Below are 17382 nucleotides of genomic sequence, written 5' to 3' on the forward strand. Positions count from 1 at the left end.
TGCCTAGCATCCGCACCTACACTACCTACTAGTACACCTTCTCAGCCTCTCGCCTCGGGTCCCTTACGAAAGGTCTGCACGCTGCAGCACTGTACGGATGCATAGCTAGGTGGTGCTGAACTCCAACAGGGAGCCGGCTCTTCGGGATTGAGGCACACTCGCACTCTCGCATTCACCACCCATTTACACAATGGAACGAACTGCAGATTCCTTGACTTAACTGACCTGCCGATCGTACCGAGGGGCGCAAGTACGGATACTGCACTGCCTAGACTCACCAAAGCTCCAACTTAGGCATTAGGCTCATCGACGCAGCTCTCGGCGGGCTAGACAACAGACCGCCAAGGTGGTACAACAACAGCATACCTCACCCACGCCATCGGCCAATCACAACTCGGGTCGCCTCAATCTTGTCTTTGGAGGTGTCTCTCACCTTCTGCAGTGCAGTGTGTGGCGCGGTGCAGTTGTCAGTCATTTAATGCGTGGGATAATCGGCGGATACGAAGGGAAAAACAAGGGCACCCTCTCCCCCGTATTTGACTTTCAAAGTACCCCACCGCAGTGGCTTCGCCTTGCTAAATGTGGTGAGGTAATGCTACGTGCATATCGGAAGGGATGGCGTCCCCTGTTCTGACGGGGGAAAATTCCAGGGCTACTCCTCCACCGCTCTGCTCTGTCTTTCGCTCCACAAGGGCCAACTTGCGGAACCAGCTCATGGAGGACGTCTGGAGCTGCTGCCGTCGGACTCGGCCTGGTTGGTCTGGGCGCCCGGGCAATCGCCGACGAGGGGGAAGTGAAAGGGGAGAAAGATGAAGCCGTCCGTGATAAACTCCGCAGCTTGGCGGGCAATCAGCAAGCAGCATCAGCGCCACTGCCCTGCCTTGCCTGCTATCAAACCCAGGTCGGACGATGTTTTTTATATCCGGACGACCACGGCGCACACTACACGGCCACTCTCTGTGATCTGTCTTGCCAAGAATCTGCAGGAGATACTCCGACTACCGCTCAGGCAATCGGCTGGCCATCTCACACTCGCCCTGCGCTCAGGATGCGGCACCCCGGCTTGCCCGACTCTTGGAAACCGCCGCCGGTGACAGCCTTCACGACGTTGGCCGAAGACCGACCTTCGATCCGATCCAGTTCATTATTGCTGGCGTTGGAATTTATCAAGGCCTCGCTGCCACTTTTCGCTGTCCCTCCTTCATTCTTTGATCCTTGGCCGTCCTCTCTCCTTTGACTCTGAGCCGTTAGCTCGTTCCTTTACACTATATTTAGTCCACGGTGAAAGACCAGTAAGGGGTCCACAGGACAGACAGGCTACCAACGATGACTGACCAACGGGTCGCCAGTACACTAGCACACGAGAGGTGGGCGATGGAGAGACATCCAAGGTATGTTGTACGTGGGAAGCACGAACACTTACATGCAAAGGGGCGACAGCCATGTCCGCCCCACTTAGTACCTATACATCTCGTACCGCGAGTGGCGACGACTAAATCGCGACGACGGCCACGACGAGCATACACGAGATTTTCACAGGCTAAAACGGGCCAAGGTCGACAACAACGGTAACGGGGTGGGCATTTGACGCTAACGGGCTAGTATGTACTATGTATGCCTGCTAACGGGCCCTGATCGCTTTTCGCGGCGATGCGGCGGCGTTGCGGCCCCTACAACTTTCCGGCGCCCCTGCCGATGAGTTGTGATGCGTTCGCATGCTTAGTACAATAGGCAGGGCGGGCAGGTAAGCAATTAATTGCCTGTAGGGTATTCATGGGATGCTGAGATAAATGCACAACCCCCGTCCACCTTTCTCACGAACCTAGTTCACTAAGCATAGAGCTAGACTGAGGTCATAGGAATTCCAAGGTGAGAGGCGCGGTCGGTCACTACGAATTGCTGGCATACGGTATACTGCACAGGCCCCTGGGCCATATGAGCTTGCAGGAAACCCCTCCTTGAACAGATCCAGCCAAACTCCGCACCATGGGCCAAGGCTCATGCTTTGGAAATGAAAGGTTTCCTGTCAACAACCTCAGAGACGAGCCAGGGCCCCGCCAGCATGATGCACAACCAGGGACGGCCCCATCGGGGGCAATTTGCAACCTACTGCATCTTCCATGCACCGCACAACCCACGGCCTAGACAGCCACTTCAGCCCTGCGATGCTGTATTACCAGGTGTCTCGAGAACACTGAGCCCTTGGGGTAATGTCCGATTCTGTTGTAAGGCACAAGATTCCGTTGCTGTCAACGTCGCTATGGCATCTCCACCATGCGTGCATTGATCCCGAGAGATTCGCTATGTCGGCTACGGAGTACCTGGCACTATGGATGATTCGCGCCCATGTCCTCGATTCTAGCAAGCCTTGTCTGCAAACATATCCAAGCACAAGCACATGCACAAGCACAAGCTCGGGCTTGCTCCTGAAGCTGAATCCAGCGCTCAGGGTCAAGGTTGGTCAGGCGATGTCAAACTGAGGTCTTGCGCGGCATCAAACAAAATTGGAGGACGATAGGAAGGAAGGGTTGCGGACTTGGGGTGAGCAGCCAATACCTGGGCACAATGTCTGAACTCGGCACTCAGTACTTCCCCTCGTTTTATTATCGCTTCCTGCGATGCATTGAGAGGCATGGCTGCTGCTGGCTAGCTTACCCAAGTCAAGGTAGCCAACGCCACAGGCGACACCCATGAGTGCCATTGACCAAAAGGGAATCCGTCGGAGCCAACGGCTCGCGGGTACTGCAAGTGTGAGGCAAAGCCCAGGCCAGGTGACAAGACCAAGAGGATTCAAATCTCGTAAGAAACAGGCCTCTGTCTGCTTGAAACGGCCGTCCCAAACGCCGAGGCTTCTCTGCGGACAAGTCATTGACTTTGATCAAGGCAGGCACGTCCAAGTCATCGAGTTGCCTTGCTTACAGTCGAATGACGGGAATGACGGGTTTGTCTAGACAGTCAAATGCGGCAAAAACAGAGTTGAGCCTTGCAGATGCATCGCGGTTCATCTCCTCCGGTCCTCGCGGTTCAGACAGACACGCCGGAGGTTCAGCTCATCAGCCCGATATCATCGACAAGCTTTCTCGGCCGGTTCCAGCAACGTTTTCATTAAGTGCCTCAGCCCACTCACATGGAGCAAACCCTCCGCAGAAATCCTCGATAGTTCGAAATACCCTCGTCCCTGTCCGCCCAACACCTCCGCCGAACGACTCAGTACTGCGTACCTGGGGAAACTTCTGCGGCAGACCATCTTGCGAGGACCCTCGTCGCCGCATCTTGTTTGTCTCCTTTCGCTAGACCTGAAGCTTCATCAATGTCGGATCCGATCACGATGCTACCTCGGCGCCTGTCCAGGGATGAACAAGCTCGCCTGCCCAAACACAGACCCCGTCCAGAATGCGAGCCTGGTAGCTAACGCTCTGGGCTGACTGCACCAAATCGCGGAATGGGGGGGACGAAACCATTTCCGTTTTGATACGGAGATGAATATCTACAGGCCGTCCTGCCACTCCGCAGCCATGTCCCGATCTGGCAGCGCGTTAGGCAAAGAGAGCCTCCGGTTATCCCCTGGGCTTGACGACGCGGGCATCTCTATTTCGGCGGCATTCGGAAGCGCCAAGACGGCCAAATGGCAGGAAACCAAACGTCCGGACGTAGAGGTCATGCCCGAACAACCAACCCAACACACCCAGCCAGTTGACTGACTTATGCATGTTGCGACTTCATTGCGCCGTATTATCGACTGTTACAGCTTTCGAAAGAGACGCCACCTGGCGTACAGGCTTTGCTGCTGGTCGAGGCATGTCTCGGCACTCAAAGTCGGACCTGTCGACGAATACCACAGGACCATGGAAGATGTGGAAGGTGCCACTCGCTCAGCGTACCGAAGCAAGAAAGCTTCCACGGGGTCCCACCCTCATCGTCTGAGTGATCCAGGCTCGCGACGCCTTCCAGCAACTTCCCTGTGGCTAGTCGACTTTTCTCGAATCGTTCGGTTGGGGGGCGCGTCCCTCAACGTCTGGGCTAGCCCATGCGGGTATCGAACACACAGGTCTTTTCTTTTGTCGGCTGTTTCAATCCCATCTAACACCCCAATGCTCGGAGCCAAGGGCTTTTTTTTCCAACACTAGGTATCAGAGAGTCGGAGAGACATGTTTTTTTTGCCCGGCAGTCGCGCCGCCCCAGCGCGTCCGTCTACACGCCACCAACAATGACAAAAAAGACACAGAGGCGCGGGCAACAATAATCGGAGGATAGAAGCTTTCTTTTTCTTTCCTCATCTCGGTCACCGGGATGGCCTCAGTCCCCCATTTCTTCTTTCGCCGTGCGGGGAGTCAATTGCGAGCCATTATTGGCTCAACGCTCAGATTCCAACCACTGCAACGCTGCGACTTCACATGCAACTTATCCTCAGGCCTTGCGGGGAATCCAACTTGCGCCAACAACGCGTGCGACCCTTGGCTCAGAGCAGCAGCAGCAGCAGCAGCAGCGCGACCCAGATCCTCAGATCCGCCTCGGATTTAAACAGCCCAAGCTTGACAGACGCACAACTTGCACAGACTCGGGTGGGCCTGTGCCAATGCGTGAGAGCGTATCCGTATGTAGGTAGCTAGCTGTCCTTGGATCTTAACTTGATATCTGGGATACACGCAATGCATGGTGCAATCAGGGCAATCTTTTCTCTCGACATGTGAGGGAGATAGCAAGGTAGGGCGGACGGCCCATCTTAGCTCCGTACATGTCTGGATTAACCTTGCAGGCTGCAGGAGCAAGAGAACAAGTCGTCGCCTCCTCCAAGGTCAGAATCAGGCCTTGCCAGAGGAAACGTCTTCCACTGGACGGCGCCGCTGAAGATCAGACGCATTCTGTGGAGACTGTGCTATCGTGATCTTCTTGGTCCTCGACCGACTCGGTAGTGATCGCTTCGAGGTTTAATGGAGCGGCCAACTGCGAACGACTCTGGGGCTGGCTGCCGGGCTCCCAACTGCGACCCTGCCGACATCCGGTATACGCAGTAGTTAGAGGTAAGCAAGTGCCAGAAGCTCAGGGTCCTAACCGTGTAGACCGCGCGATACTTCATCCCTCATCAGTCAACAATAGAGCTCAGAGCCAACAGGAAGGTGGTCCCGTTCACGAACTTGCGCCCTGTTTCGACAAATGCTGCCAACCACCAATGGGCGTTGGCCAGGTCCAGGCCTCAGTACCTCTATGATTCACGGCTCGAACATAGTGCGTTTTGGCCAACGTTTTCCCTAGGTGTCACCACCAACTTGCCTCACCATCTGGGAAGGCGCCGTTCGCCCTCCTCCACAGACTTTGCGCAACAAGCCACCAACGACAGTGCCAGATCAGGAGACGCGTCCTCGGTCGCAAAAGGTGATGGAGGATTGAGAACCCTCGGAAGGCGGTTGCTTACGCACTTACGCACTTGCGCAACTTGCACAGCATCTCACATCGCCTGCCCCACGATCAGAGACTGTGGGTTTCCTAGCGTGCGTTGTGTCCCAGTCGGCCAGCACCCGCACGGCTTGAACCCACAAACGCCATTGCCTGGATAGCCTAGCGGCACGATGACGGGCGACGATCATTTTACCAGAGGCGAGTCCGTCAGTCTTTCGTCGTCCGTCCTGGCGGGCCCTGTGCGACAAACTGCGGACGAATTGCGAGGCAAAGCCCTCCAGAGAGAAAATGCTGTGCTTCGAAGCAAGTTCCATCTGCAGCGAGGCGCAACGCGAGCGCTGCAAGCGACGAGTAGGCAATAGGCCATGTAGGGGCAGCGGCTAACGCACGCAGCCACTCCCGATGAGTCCACCCTGACCGGTTCAATCAATCGGTGATATCTTGCAGGATCCATCTTGCTCGTTCTCCTCCACACCATGGTCGCAATCCCGAGGGGGCGCCTGGAAACTGGCGTGGCCAAGACCGGGCATCCCCCCCAAACCTGTCTACCGACGAGGGCGTCCCTATCCCGGATGACAGATCACTTGCGGTGAGATGAGAGGAACCAAACTCGCATCCCCGCACTTGTTCACCATCCTTTCCTTGCCCACACGCATCATCTCTTTCGTCTACGACTTGAATCAGCCGAGGCCGGGGGCAAAAGACCATCTTCGCGAGCCGATTAGCGAGACATAATTAATCAAAAGTGTGCGCTGATTTTGGACCATGAAACCCGAAAAAGTGGCATGGGGAGCTGCCAATAAATGCGATTTCAAATTCAATAGAGCATCAGGGCCGAAACGAAGCGGCCGCGCGCCCTCCTCCGCCTCCTCCTCCTCCCCGGCTTCCCAGTAGCATAAGACCTTAAGGCGGCACGTTTCTCCTAAAAGGGTTCAAATGGCAAACAGACCAAAATATCCCGGTCCAATGGACCGCCATTCTGGGAAATCCAACTTGACCGAACCCACTCGAAACAGCACATGGCCCAGTCCAAACTCAGACGCCCTTGCGGCCCTTTTACTGATCCTTGAGAATGGAATCCATTCCTGGACAATATGGGGACTTAGGAAAGTTCGCTATCAACCCCCGCTTACGGCCACTGGACTAGCCGTACAGAGTGAGGCGATGGAAACAATGCATGATCAATTCCATCGCAAACTTGCTTCCACTACCGAGGCGGCCTTCCAAGGACAGCAGACTCGGCATGAGTCTTTGACGAAATGTTGACTTTATAGCGTTGCTCTGCAGGTAGTACCAACACCACCAGCCTAACTCCTTTTACGTGTCCACATACTTCGCCTGCCTCTTGGGTCTCCGTTCACACCGGTAGTGTGACAGTCCGGCAGTGTCACTCGTTCCGAGCCCATACCGGGTATGGATTATCGGCACACTCCAGCCGGCTGCGAGACGGTGGTCTGGTCCACTTCCATACACGACCATCTGCAGTGACCCGTCGTACGCTGTGTGACCTGTGTCAAGGGGCCTCTCAACATGACGAGCGGGATAACCGCCATTGCCTTCAGGATAGAGTCCGGCATGGACTACCTATTGCCCAAAGGTCGGCCGCCGGCTTCTTACGTCCCCGAAGAATGTTCCACGACGAGGGGGAACCGCCATTTGGCGACTTCCGCCCCGTCCATGTGCGGTGAAGGGCACGGATGGGGAACACAAATGTCACCACATCCGAACCGAACCCAACGGACGGGTCACTATGTCGCACGGGGCTGCGGAAGGGAACGTGTGAGACGGGTGGGCGAGGCTTCCGATGAGGCTCGCCCCTCCTGGATTTGTATTTGTATTTGTAAGTGCTGTGCGATGTGGCGACGCTTTCTGTCCCGAGCGTGACTGTAGTGATGAGTAGTAAGAAGTGCGGGATGCCCGACAAGACAAAGCAAGAGCGGGTACACACGACCGCCGGGTACGGGGACCGCCCACCCGCCGATCGGGGCCGGAGGCTCGGTAGTGATCTGGAGGTTGCGGGGCAGCACGGCCGGTGGTGATGGTGTCCGACGCCGGTTGATATCAGCGGTGCTGTCGTCGATACGGAAGCCGAAGGGGTCGAGAATTGCAGCAAAAGTCGCGGGCGACTGATGGCGGTCGAAGTTGCCTGGCTCTCAATTACTGACAAGCATAAAGGACCAGTGACTTGACGGTTTGGTGCACGCTCTACTGGATGATATTAGCTCAGCCGTCGTCCTCAACGGCGCGTCTTGGACTCGGTGTTAGTCCCACGCTGCTCGAATATGAGGCTCTGCTGGGGGTGCAGGCCAGCATCACATCCACAGTCTCGTGCTTCGCGGCTCACATATCAGATGACTAGGGCCGTGTGTTATGCCCATCCTAAAAACCAACCAAGGCGATATCCTTTGGGCTCTTTCCGTTTAAGGCCTTGCTTGTACGAGACTCATCAAAGAACCCGTGTCCTCGTGCTGTATACTCGCTTGATACCGTGTGACCAAAAGCTGCTTGCTGGGGTAGAGCTAGCTGCTGACATCACTGGCCCGACCCAGACGCGTGCGGTCTGAGTGCCGAGCTGACGACACGGTCTGGAGGTTTCATGATTTGATGGCGTACTCTCTGTCGAGGGGATCTGCTTCAACCGCCGAAGACCCCAAGTCACAGTGTAAAACATGAACAACGGCTACCTTCCCGAGCAAGGTTCGGAAGCTGCTGGTCTTACCTAGCGACTAATAGTCGCTCTCTACGAGTATTATACTCGGCTTTGAAAAGACTATACGCATTCCGCCGAGATATCAAGCTCAGCATCCGGTTTTCAACTAAAGCGACTAATCTCTCGGACCTCGACTTCTAGAGGGCAAGGTGCCGCCTTTCAACGCCAACATATGTGGCATGGATCATATCACGGTGGATTATGACATGATTTCTAATGCGGTAACTCCCTCAATGTGTAAGAGAGCGTAATACTTTGTTAAAGCACTACATTGGCGGGGCAGAATATATTGGATATGTCTAATCTGCACTGCTATGACCAGGGAGCGAGATGGACGCACCAACGGCAACTCTTCTACGTGAGACGGTACTCGAAAGCCTGCCTGGGTTGAGGGCCGTCTCAAAAGTCGTCCCTTGAGAACGATAAGACTCGGCAGCAACCCTTTGCGCGTCTAGAAGGCATGAAGCCTTTATAAGGCAATAACACGACCCGAGGTCGTGACTATCCGAGCGGTATGAAGGTCCAAAACTTCCCCAAGGCAGCAAGTCTTGCTTCACATTTCATCCAGTTCTTTCGGGGACACAACATCCACCCGCACATTGGAATCTTTCGGAAACCCCGTCAGAAGAAGAATTTACCACGATGCCAATCGGGACGAAGGCTAATGTAAGGGCCCGCGAAACGCCACTGACACGCGCAAACAAAGTCGACGTCCTATAAACCCATGCTTGTGTGCGACTTCAGCCTAGACCGCGTGCCTTGAGGAGCTTCTTCTCTCACTGGACTGAGGTGCTTGGAGATCAGGATATGCTCGTGGCCGGAGTGGTTCGCCTCACCGGTCTCGCACGGCGACGCGACACCTCTCACCATTCGTGAGGTGCGTCACACCGTCTGAGGAACTGCCCGTGGTATTTCTTTGCGATATTTCGACGTCAAGCGGTCAAATCGTCATTTTGGGGGCGAGTTTTAGCGTGCCTTTTACTATTGAGTCTTTGCCACAACATTCTGTTCCGAAAGGCAAAGGTGTCTCGATCGGTATTTGACACCACGGCTGCCAACTTGGCAACCGTGATCGCCAGGGGATAAGAGCTTCAAACAGCCTGGCCTGTCGAAAACAAGCCTTCGGGCTCAGACTCGTTGTCGAAGTGAGAGCTAGAGTCTAGGTAATCAGCTTCGTTAGTTCCCAGGAGGGTTTTACTGGCGTGATGTTCGTGTTCCTCGCGGAAAGCTGGGCAATGACGATGGCTCTACGTATTGCCCCATCATCGCCAACACCCTGACCCTTTTCTTCTTCGACTTGGCTCAATTAAATTCGCGAGCGTGCGGCAGACAACATGCGATTCGCGTTGGCAAATTCAAAAACAATCAAAATGACGGTGCCTGGGACGCATGTGCGGACGCCAACATGGCTGATTGTCTACGAAGATAACCAAGAAGAAGAGGGGAAAGGCCTGCGGGCACGCTATCGAACCTGGTCTCGATGGAGTTGATAGAGTCGAAAGGTGCTTTCTAACCTATCATTCAACCGAGCTGGAAGGGGAGAAGCCGTCTTCTCCTGCTCCATTGCATCTGTCATGTTGCCGATCGACGTTGGATTAACCTTGGAAAGTCTAAAGACAAGACCCAGCCCTCGTCCTAAACAAACAACCCCTCTAGCGCTCGTGCCCACCTCTCAACCCTTCCGCTGGGGAAAATGTCTCAACGGATCGTAGATGGGCGATCCTCGAATGTCTCTCCTCCCCTTCCCCCGGCTCGAGCTTGGCCGTCCCCGCGCAGTGGCTCGAGAATTTCCCGGGCGTCGTCGGCTCGAAAGGGTGGACGGCTCCGCAATTGCCCAGTGCCCAGCCGGTTGGCGTTCAACGGTCGAGGGCTCTAGCTGCATCTCGCTAAAACAAAACAGTGTTTAGCGGGCTTGTCGGCACAACGTTGGAGTCGGGAGAAGTTGGTCCAGCGAGACGTGTGGTCTGGACTGTTTGCCAAAGTGGGCGTCAAAACGGGATGGGATTAGTGTGCTTGCTGCGGCAAACGTCATGTCGCTCTGCCGTCGCGTGTTTCCCTTGCCCGGGGGTCCGGCTGCCACGACGGATGTCTCCCGAGCGTTCGTCTTGTATGACGCTGCACTCGAATCGGCTGTTGCACGAGCACAAGCGACCCCTCCAGCAAGGTCAGCAGCAAGGCGGCTGACATGTTGGCACACGGCCCATGGCTTGCATATTGTTACTACATTCATTTGTTGCCCACAGAAAGACACCAGAGAGGTGACCGACCGCAGCAAAGCCGATAACTTGTTGGATCTTGTCGCCAGGTCCGGTAAATAGTGCGGATTTGCTTAGACATATAAAGCAGTCTCAAGTTTCCTGGCTTATAAACCTACATGCCAGCTGTAGGCAGCCCGTCGCAGTGACGTAGCATCGCCTGATATGAGTTCGTCCAATAATGAATTGTGGGCTCCCCCGAGGATTCGGGACGATTAAAGCTATGGACCGCAAACATAATCCACGGTCACAGTCGCGGTGATCACTATCTAGTTACTGAGGCTTCGAACCGCGGTTGATCGTTTGGCCGATAAGCACTATGTATTTGTTTGTGCTGGCTACAGCTGGCTGTGCTCATCCTTTTCATCCACGCCGTCTTCTAGGCTCCCTTCGCCACGGTCAGCTCGCCGAAAATTGAGACTTACGAGTCACGGGTATTTTGCAAGTCGCTTACATATATGGACCAATTTCTCACGGGTACAATGGAGGGTCAGCTATCGTACGCCGAGGGCACCTTTGTCAGACAATCCCAGCGTTCGCTTGAAAAGGGCACAATAATAGCACGAAGCGAGGGAGGCAGATAGCCAAGCCCGGTTGCTTACTGTCCCATTTATTCGACGTAGCCCTAGTCTGTATGGGATGCCTTTGATTTCGCAGCCGCCGCGTCTGCTCCGCCATGCAAGCCTCCGATCCAGAACTTCCCATTTTATCGGTTATTGCGTGGTTTTACGTGCGTGGTGTCCCGCTCCTATTCCTATTGTCTCTTCCTCTTCTTTACTCGCTTCTGTCATCAATCTGCGACTCCGGTGTGTCCTCCAAACAAGACAAACAAAACTACGGGCACCCGGTCTTCGATATACCCCCTTCCTGCGTCTTCTTGTCCTCGTTGTTATCATGCTTTCTTGGCGCCTTTAAAGATACCTGGTTCCGGTGGGTATTTGAGGATCTTCATCTGACAGGTCCCATGGCTCTCTGTCATCAAACACCCCTGGTCAGCTTGGCCTGGGGGCGTAGGACCTCTGTTCCTTTGTGTATTTCCCTGCCTCTTTTTCGTGGAGTTGCGGAGGGAAAACTGGAACTCATACCCCCAGGCAACCAAGCCGTGCCGGCAAAGTACCTTGTGGAGATATGGAGGGTAGCTCCATCTACCCCATCTCCCTCTTTCGTCGTGACACCCAACCTCGCAAGATGACGCCCGCTGATGTACCACCTTTTTCTCTCTTGGACGCTGGGCGTTTTTGTCCCGGGCGATGGCGAGTGCCGGCACGCGATCTGACAAGATCTTCCACAGAGATTAAGGGACGAGGATAAAGAGGCACCTTCCCCCCGTCTCCAGGTCTTCGTGAGATTTTGTTGTTTGCTTGAGCTCTACTTTGTTTGACAAAACCCCCCACCATTTGTAATTAGAGGCCTCGTCTGCTTCATCTCACTTACACCAAAACCAACCATGAAGTCCTCCCTCCTCCTCCCCTTCGCCACCTTGGCCTCGGCCATCTGCCACCACCGCACATCCCTCTATGCCCGGAGCCACGGCCTGACGATCCGCGACGAAGGCGGCGTCGAGGTCGCAACCTTTGGTTACAACGACCTCACGGGTCCCCTCAACTGGCACAGCCACAGCAACCAGAGCTCAAAGTGCGCCACGGGCACCCAACAGAGTCCAATCAACCTCAATGACACCTCGGCGACACTCGTCCCCGGCACAAGCCTGGGCTTCGACGTGCCGGACCTGCCTCATGGCGCAGAGTTCGAGAACCTAGGCAGCACGCTCGAAGTGGTCGCGCAGAACGGCACGCTGATGAGGCACGGGAGGAAGTTCCACCTGAAACAGTTCCACTTCCACACGCCGAGCGAGCATCGTGTCGAGAGCGAGTATTTTCCCATGGAGGTGCACTTTGTGTTCGAGGCCGATGCGGAGCAGTTGAAGAGTAAGCCCTGTTCCTGTTGCCTACTCTCTCACCTTGTCTATTCGTAAAGCAAGGTTATGGACCAAACGCAAGCTAACACCGCCGCTTTCTTTCCCCACAGACTCCACGGGTCCCAGCAATTCCGTCCTCGGGTTCCTCATTGAGGTCGACAACAGTGCTCCCTCGTCCTTCCTCAAGAGCGTCTTCGCGCACCTCGACGAGGTCGAGGAACCCGGCTCGCACTCTGAGACGGAAGGCCTGAGCTTCTGCGAGCTCCGGACCGTGCTGGAGCACTCGGACGTGTACCAGTACGACGGCTCGCTGACGACGCCGCCTTGCACTGAGGGCATCGCGTGGAACGTCGTCGCGGAGCCGCTGCGAATCGACGACGTCACGTACCGCGCTGCGAAGAAGGTCATGAAGTTCAACGCGCGCTACACACAAAACGTCCCTGGGCGGGTGAACCTGTTGGACCACTCAAGGGTCATGCTCAACGCAATTTCCGCATAGGGTACCCTGACTCGAGATGAGCCGATAACTTGGGCGCAGCAAGGGTAGGGAATGCGAAAGGATCAGTTGAGGAGAAGCCGGAAACTTGGGGTACACGCGGGGGGTGTGGACTTTCGTAGTCTGGCTTGTGGATCTTGTAGAGATAGAAGCGTTTTATTTTTATTTGGCGTTGGTGAGGGGCGGCATACATAGACATGGGGAGACGAGTTGAGAGGTTGGTGAGCGACGGTACATGATCTGCACATATGTGGTCATATCCGATACAGAGAGGATGGAGACATATGGAGTCAGAATTACAACACCTACATCGTATCACAGCGTATCGGGTACTGGGCTCAGTTAAGAAACTTAGCGTAGGCAACCAGTCATAAATTTTAAGGTAAACAAGCGCGATACTGTAATGTAACTGGTATTATTCTGAATAAGCTGCTACTATCAGGGGCTTGGCTGTCATTATTGACAGCTGAGGCCCATGGTACCGCAAGATTGCTTCCCATCATGCCAAGAAAACACTGTATCCCAGAGTAGCCCCTTTCCGAGTTATCTTCGCGAAGAACCGGGGTTCCCGCCATCACGTTATTCGTCTTCTCCGTCAAGCAACGCTCATGAGTAGTTGCCTACGAGGAAAAGAAAGAAACAACACGGATGTTGACCGGAGCGATGTTACCCTCATGGGACCGTACAGTTCCATTCCCTTCTCCGCATTGCGGGCGGTGCGAACCCAGAATGTCAATGGAAGGATTCAATTGGAGCAAGAGTAGTTGCTGGGTTGAGAGGCTCCCCTGGTCCAGTTGGAACGGGAGAAAAGAGGTTGACGACGCGATCGTCTGATTGGTGGCCCCCGTCGTGCCCCATCTTCAACGGTTTTTTTTTTTTCACTTGGCACAATTCAAGCTCATTCATCTACTCGTTGCTGTGAACTTGCCAAGGCGTCAGTACGCGAGGGGTAGGAAGATTGGGTGTGGATTGTACACGACTTGTGGAGCGTCGAGTGGATATCCGTTGCGGCCTGTGGTCCGAGTCTTGCCTTGCGTGATGTGACGGAGGCTGGAAACGAAATGCAAACGTCGCCTCAACGGTACCGTGTCTTGGCGCCGGAAGGACTCGCGCATAACTTCTCCGCATCTCATTGCACTTCACTCTGCAGGGTTTTGTTCTTGCACAGAGCGAATGGGAATGGGACGACGGAAGGACGGGTTTCGCGGCTGCCCGCTTGGCGCCGGAAGCCGCTTGCCGTTTTCTTTAAGCCTTGTGGGGCCACCGGGGTCCCCGAATCGCTGCGATCCTTGGCGGGGCGTGCGGACCGGTCGCCTGCGGTGACGGCGAACGGGACGGCACCTGATTGCCGATTATGTTTGGCGACGGTGTTCTCCACCTGGGAAACATTCTTCACGTGTGACGTTTGCTTCCCTGGGAGATCACTTACACGCAAACAACCTAGTCCCGCTTAAAGATATGGCGGGCCATGTCGCTGAATGAGCGACCGCCGAACAGAAATTGGGAGCTGTGACGGCCACAGTGGGTGTAGACGTTAACCGTCTGGGAGTGGGAGGACTTGCGCTTAGAAGGGCGCGGGGAGTCCGTCGAGACAGCCCTTCTGGTAGTGAAGGAACCTGAGGAGATGGAGCTTGCGTCGGAGCAGGCGCGGCTGCTCTTAGGGCGGGGGGTGTCGAAGTTGGTAGTGTGAGAAGACATCGTCTGAACTGAGTGGAATTGTTGGCTTGTTTCGAGCTGTTATATTCGAGCTGATGGGTGTGTATGTGTGTGAAGTTGACACAAGAGTGATTATAGATGATCGGTGGCTTGAACAGCGAGATAGACTTATCCCGATCGTGGGGGGATCCGTCCTTAAATGCTTGAAGGGCTCATCAGAGCTAGATGCGGCTGCACGGCTGCTTATTCTTGGCTCACGTTGAAAATCGCTTGGTCGGCATGGGTTGGCGACGCTATGGGGCTCGGTGGTCTAGAAAAGCTGTGCCCCGACTGGCCGCTTGCCGACTTGGCCGGATTGCCGGTCAATGGTGGACCCACATGTGGCCGGTCTGCTGGACACGGTGACCACACATGCGAACGCAAGTTGCAAGTGGAGTTGGCACCGTAAGGCAGCTGCTAGAGCAGGCCGCTCCTTTTGTGTGCTTCTTTTGCTTGTTCCGCATTCGTGCTGCCCCAATGGCTGATTTTACGCGGGGATCTGCATACTAAGCCGATCGTTTCGTGACGGCCTCAAAAGCTGGTGCAAGGGATGGGTTTGAGGCCAGTCAATAATCGCCGAATTAGGAAATCACAGGTCTCCTGTGTCTAAGAGCCTCATTCGTTCGACGGTGCAATGACGAACGCGAAACACCGAGCTTGTATGCATGAACCGCATGATTTAATCTCGTGACCATGGGCGACTCTCAGTGTCGGCGAATGAGACGGGAACTCGGCAAGGCAGCGTCGTCAGCAGCGTTCGTTTAGTCGCTTCCGTCCCGCATGTTCGGACGACGCCGAAGGTTTAGCGTCGTTTGCGGACTCTCGGCGCCGTTGCACGTGATGCTTCGTTATCTTGCTGCCTGGTGAGTCGGGCACACCAAGGATACTCAGGCCGCAAGGCATCAATTTGCTGACAGTGAACCGCCATAGGTACTAAGCCAGGGGCACCAGCCACGTTCCCCTGCCACGTTCCTGGCCTTGGCGTCCCGGAACCTTAAGCTTGCAGGTTACCCCAGATTCGGAGCCGTAGGGCTGATGGAAAGGGTCAGTTTGGTGAAGTTTGAACTTGGGGAAATGTAAAGATAATATCTTAAAAGATGATGGCAATTTTCCGGTCTGCCGCAACCGAAATCCCGGTGCAGTGGTTGGGAATTCCAGCCGACCTACTTGTCAAAACCTGGAGACCACCAAATCCCGTTGTGAGCCTTCAACGACAACCGTCGCTGAAAGAAAGCATTTTGAGGCCCGAAAATGATGGGAATCGAGAGATGACATCATTGCCGTTGATCGGTCGACGTTTGGCTTGTCTATGCGCCGCAATTATTTGCATCCCTGAAAGGTCGATGTGCCGGTCTCGACTGTCTGGCTTGTGTTCGCTATGGCAAGATAAGACAAGATGGTCCGTTGTCGCACTTCGTCTGAGCAACACCAGTCTCCCTTCTTCGAGCGGTACTGTGGTCGCGATGATGCGACAAGTTGTGGTGGACACTCGTCGCCCACTTACCCGGGGCCCGACTTTTTTAACCTCGTGCGCCGAGGAGCACCGTCAATCCTTGCAGGATGATTGACATGCTTCAGACTTTCGGTACGTCGAGACGAATATCGGGTGACATAACCGCTGACCGTGCTGGAGCGGTGTAGGATTGAACCCCCATTGCGACGCCGCATCTCAAGAAATGTCGGTTCGAAGATGCAAAAATCCAATGCGAATGAGGCCCCCGATGTGATCCATTGAATCGAGGAAAGATGGGTCTGACAGGCCCAAATTGGCAGTCTCGTAGCCTAAGGATGCAGGGCGCTCGGGCCATATGTGGCTGGTGGCCGCTGCACGTGAGACCCACTCGACTGACTCTCGTCCTTCCTCACCCAAGTGAATGGCGCGCAGCAACGCGCAATGGTGATTTTTCAGCGAAACCGAACTTCTCACCAGCCGGCGGCATAATCATATCTCGTCGTGCAAGATTGCCAGCGACCAACGTCCCGGACATCGAGGTCGACCATATTTTTTTTGCGTCCGGATTGCTCAAACTTCAATGGCGGGTATCCTTGCCACTACCAATACCTGACGCTTCCATTGTTCTTGCACACCATTCTCCCTGAGCGCTAAGACACAGGTACGGCCTTCCTCCCAACTTTTCAGTAGCTGCAATACAGAACAATATTGAGATATTTTCCCTGTTTTGATGTCCTTCTGATCACCTTCTGATAGAGTTCTTGTTGCATGTTGATGCTGACATCACGAGTTCAGACTTAGCTCGCGATACCCAAGCAGCAGAAGCTCGTCAGGCGTGCACAACAATCAAAAGACACGATAGCGATTAACCCGACCGCGCCTACCCCTCGATACTACCTCCGTAAAACGCACGATGCCCTCGAAACGCAAGCGCAATATTGAGGATTTCGATCCTAACAAATCGGATTCTGATGACGAGAACTTTGAGCCTGGCGCCGATGCACCCGTCGTTCGCAGCAAGAAGCGATCGCGCGGGCCCAAAAGTCAAAGGAGCGCTGGAGGCCGGCGACGCAACAACCGATATCGTGGATCAGACATCGAGGACGATGATGATGATGATGTTTCCGATAGCCAAGACGAGGGCTCGTTCGTGTCGGAAGAAGAGGAAGAAGACGAGGATGCGCCTGTCAATGCAGCCGGTCGCCGTGCAAGAAAGGCCGCGACGAAGCACAACAGCTACAAGGAGAGCGATGACGACGAATCTGACATTGTCGAAGAATCAGACGATGTGCTCTCTGAGGATTTACCAAAGCCCAAGAAGAAGGACAGCTTAATGATCAAGCTCAAGGTGCCCAAGACTGCCTCGACACCTGCTCCTGCTGCAACGGTCACCAGGCGATCAACTCGTGCTCGCACCGAAGAACTCGGTGAAGAGCATGTCGAGTTGTCTAACTCCGG

The 17382-nt window shown here is 54.8% G+C and overlaps 2 protein-coding genes across 2 annotated transcripts; one reads left to right on the plus strand and one right to left on the minus strand.

The window, feature by feature from the left end:
- Positions 1 to 11809: 11809 nt before the first annotated feature.
- ColSpa_04239 (carbonic anhydrase) lies at positions 11810 to 12779 on the plus strand (the record flags this gene model as incomplete). Its single annotated transcript, XM_049270451.1, has 2 exons — positions 11810 to 12290; positions 12391 to 12779. The coding sequence occupies 2 exons, from the start codon at positions 11810 to 11812 to the stop codon at positions 12777 to 12779; spliced, it is 870 nt and encodes a 289-aa protein (XP_049126408.1).
- Positions 12780 to 14216: 1437 nt separating this feature from the next.
- Positions 14217 to 14474, minus strand: ColSpa_04240 (uncharacterized protein; the record flags this gene model as incomplete). The annotated part of the gene is made up of 1 exon (XM_049270452.1): positions 14217 to 14474. The coding sequence occupies one exon, from the start codon at positions 14472 to 14474 to the stop codon at positions 14217 to 14219; it is 258 nt and encodes an 85-aa protein (XP_049126409.1).
- Between the last annotated feature and the right edge of the window lie 2908 nt (positions 14475 to 17382).

The sequence above is a fragment of the Colletotrichum spaethianum genome, assembly GCF_022836535.1.
Source record: "Colletotrichum spaethianum MAFF 239500 DNA, contig08, whole genome shotgun sequence".
Classification (NCBI taxonomy): Eukaryota; Fungi; Ascomycota; class Sordariomycetes; order Glomerellales; family Glomerellaceae; genus Colletotrichum; species Colletotrichum spaethianum.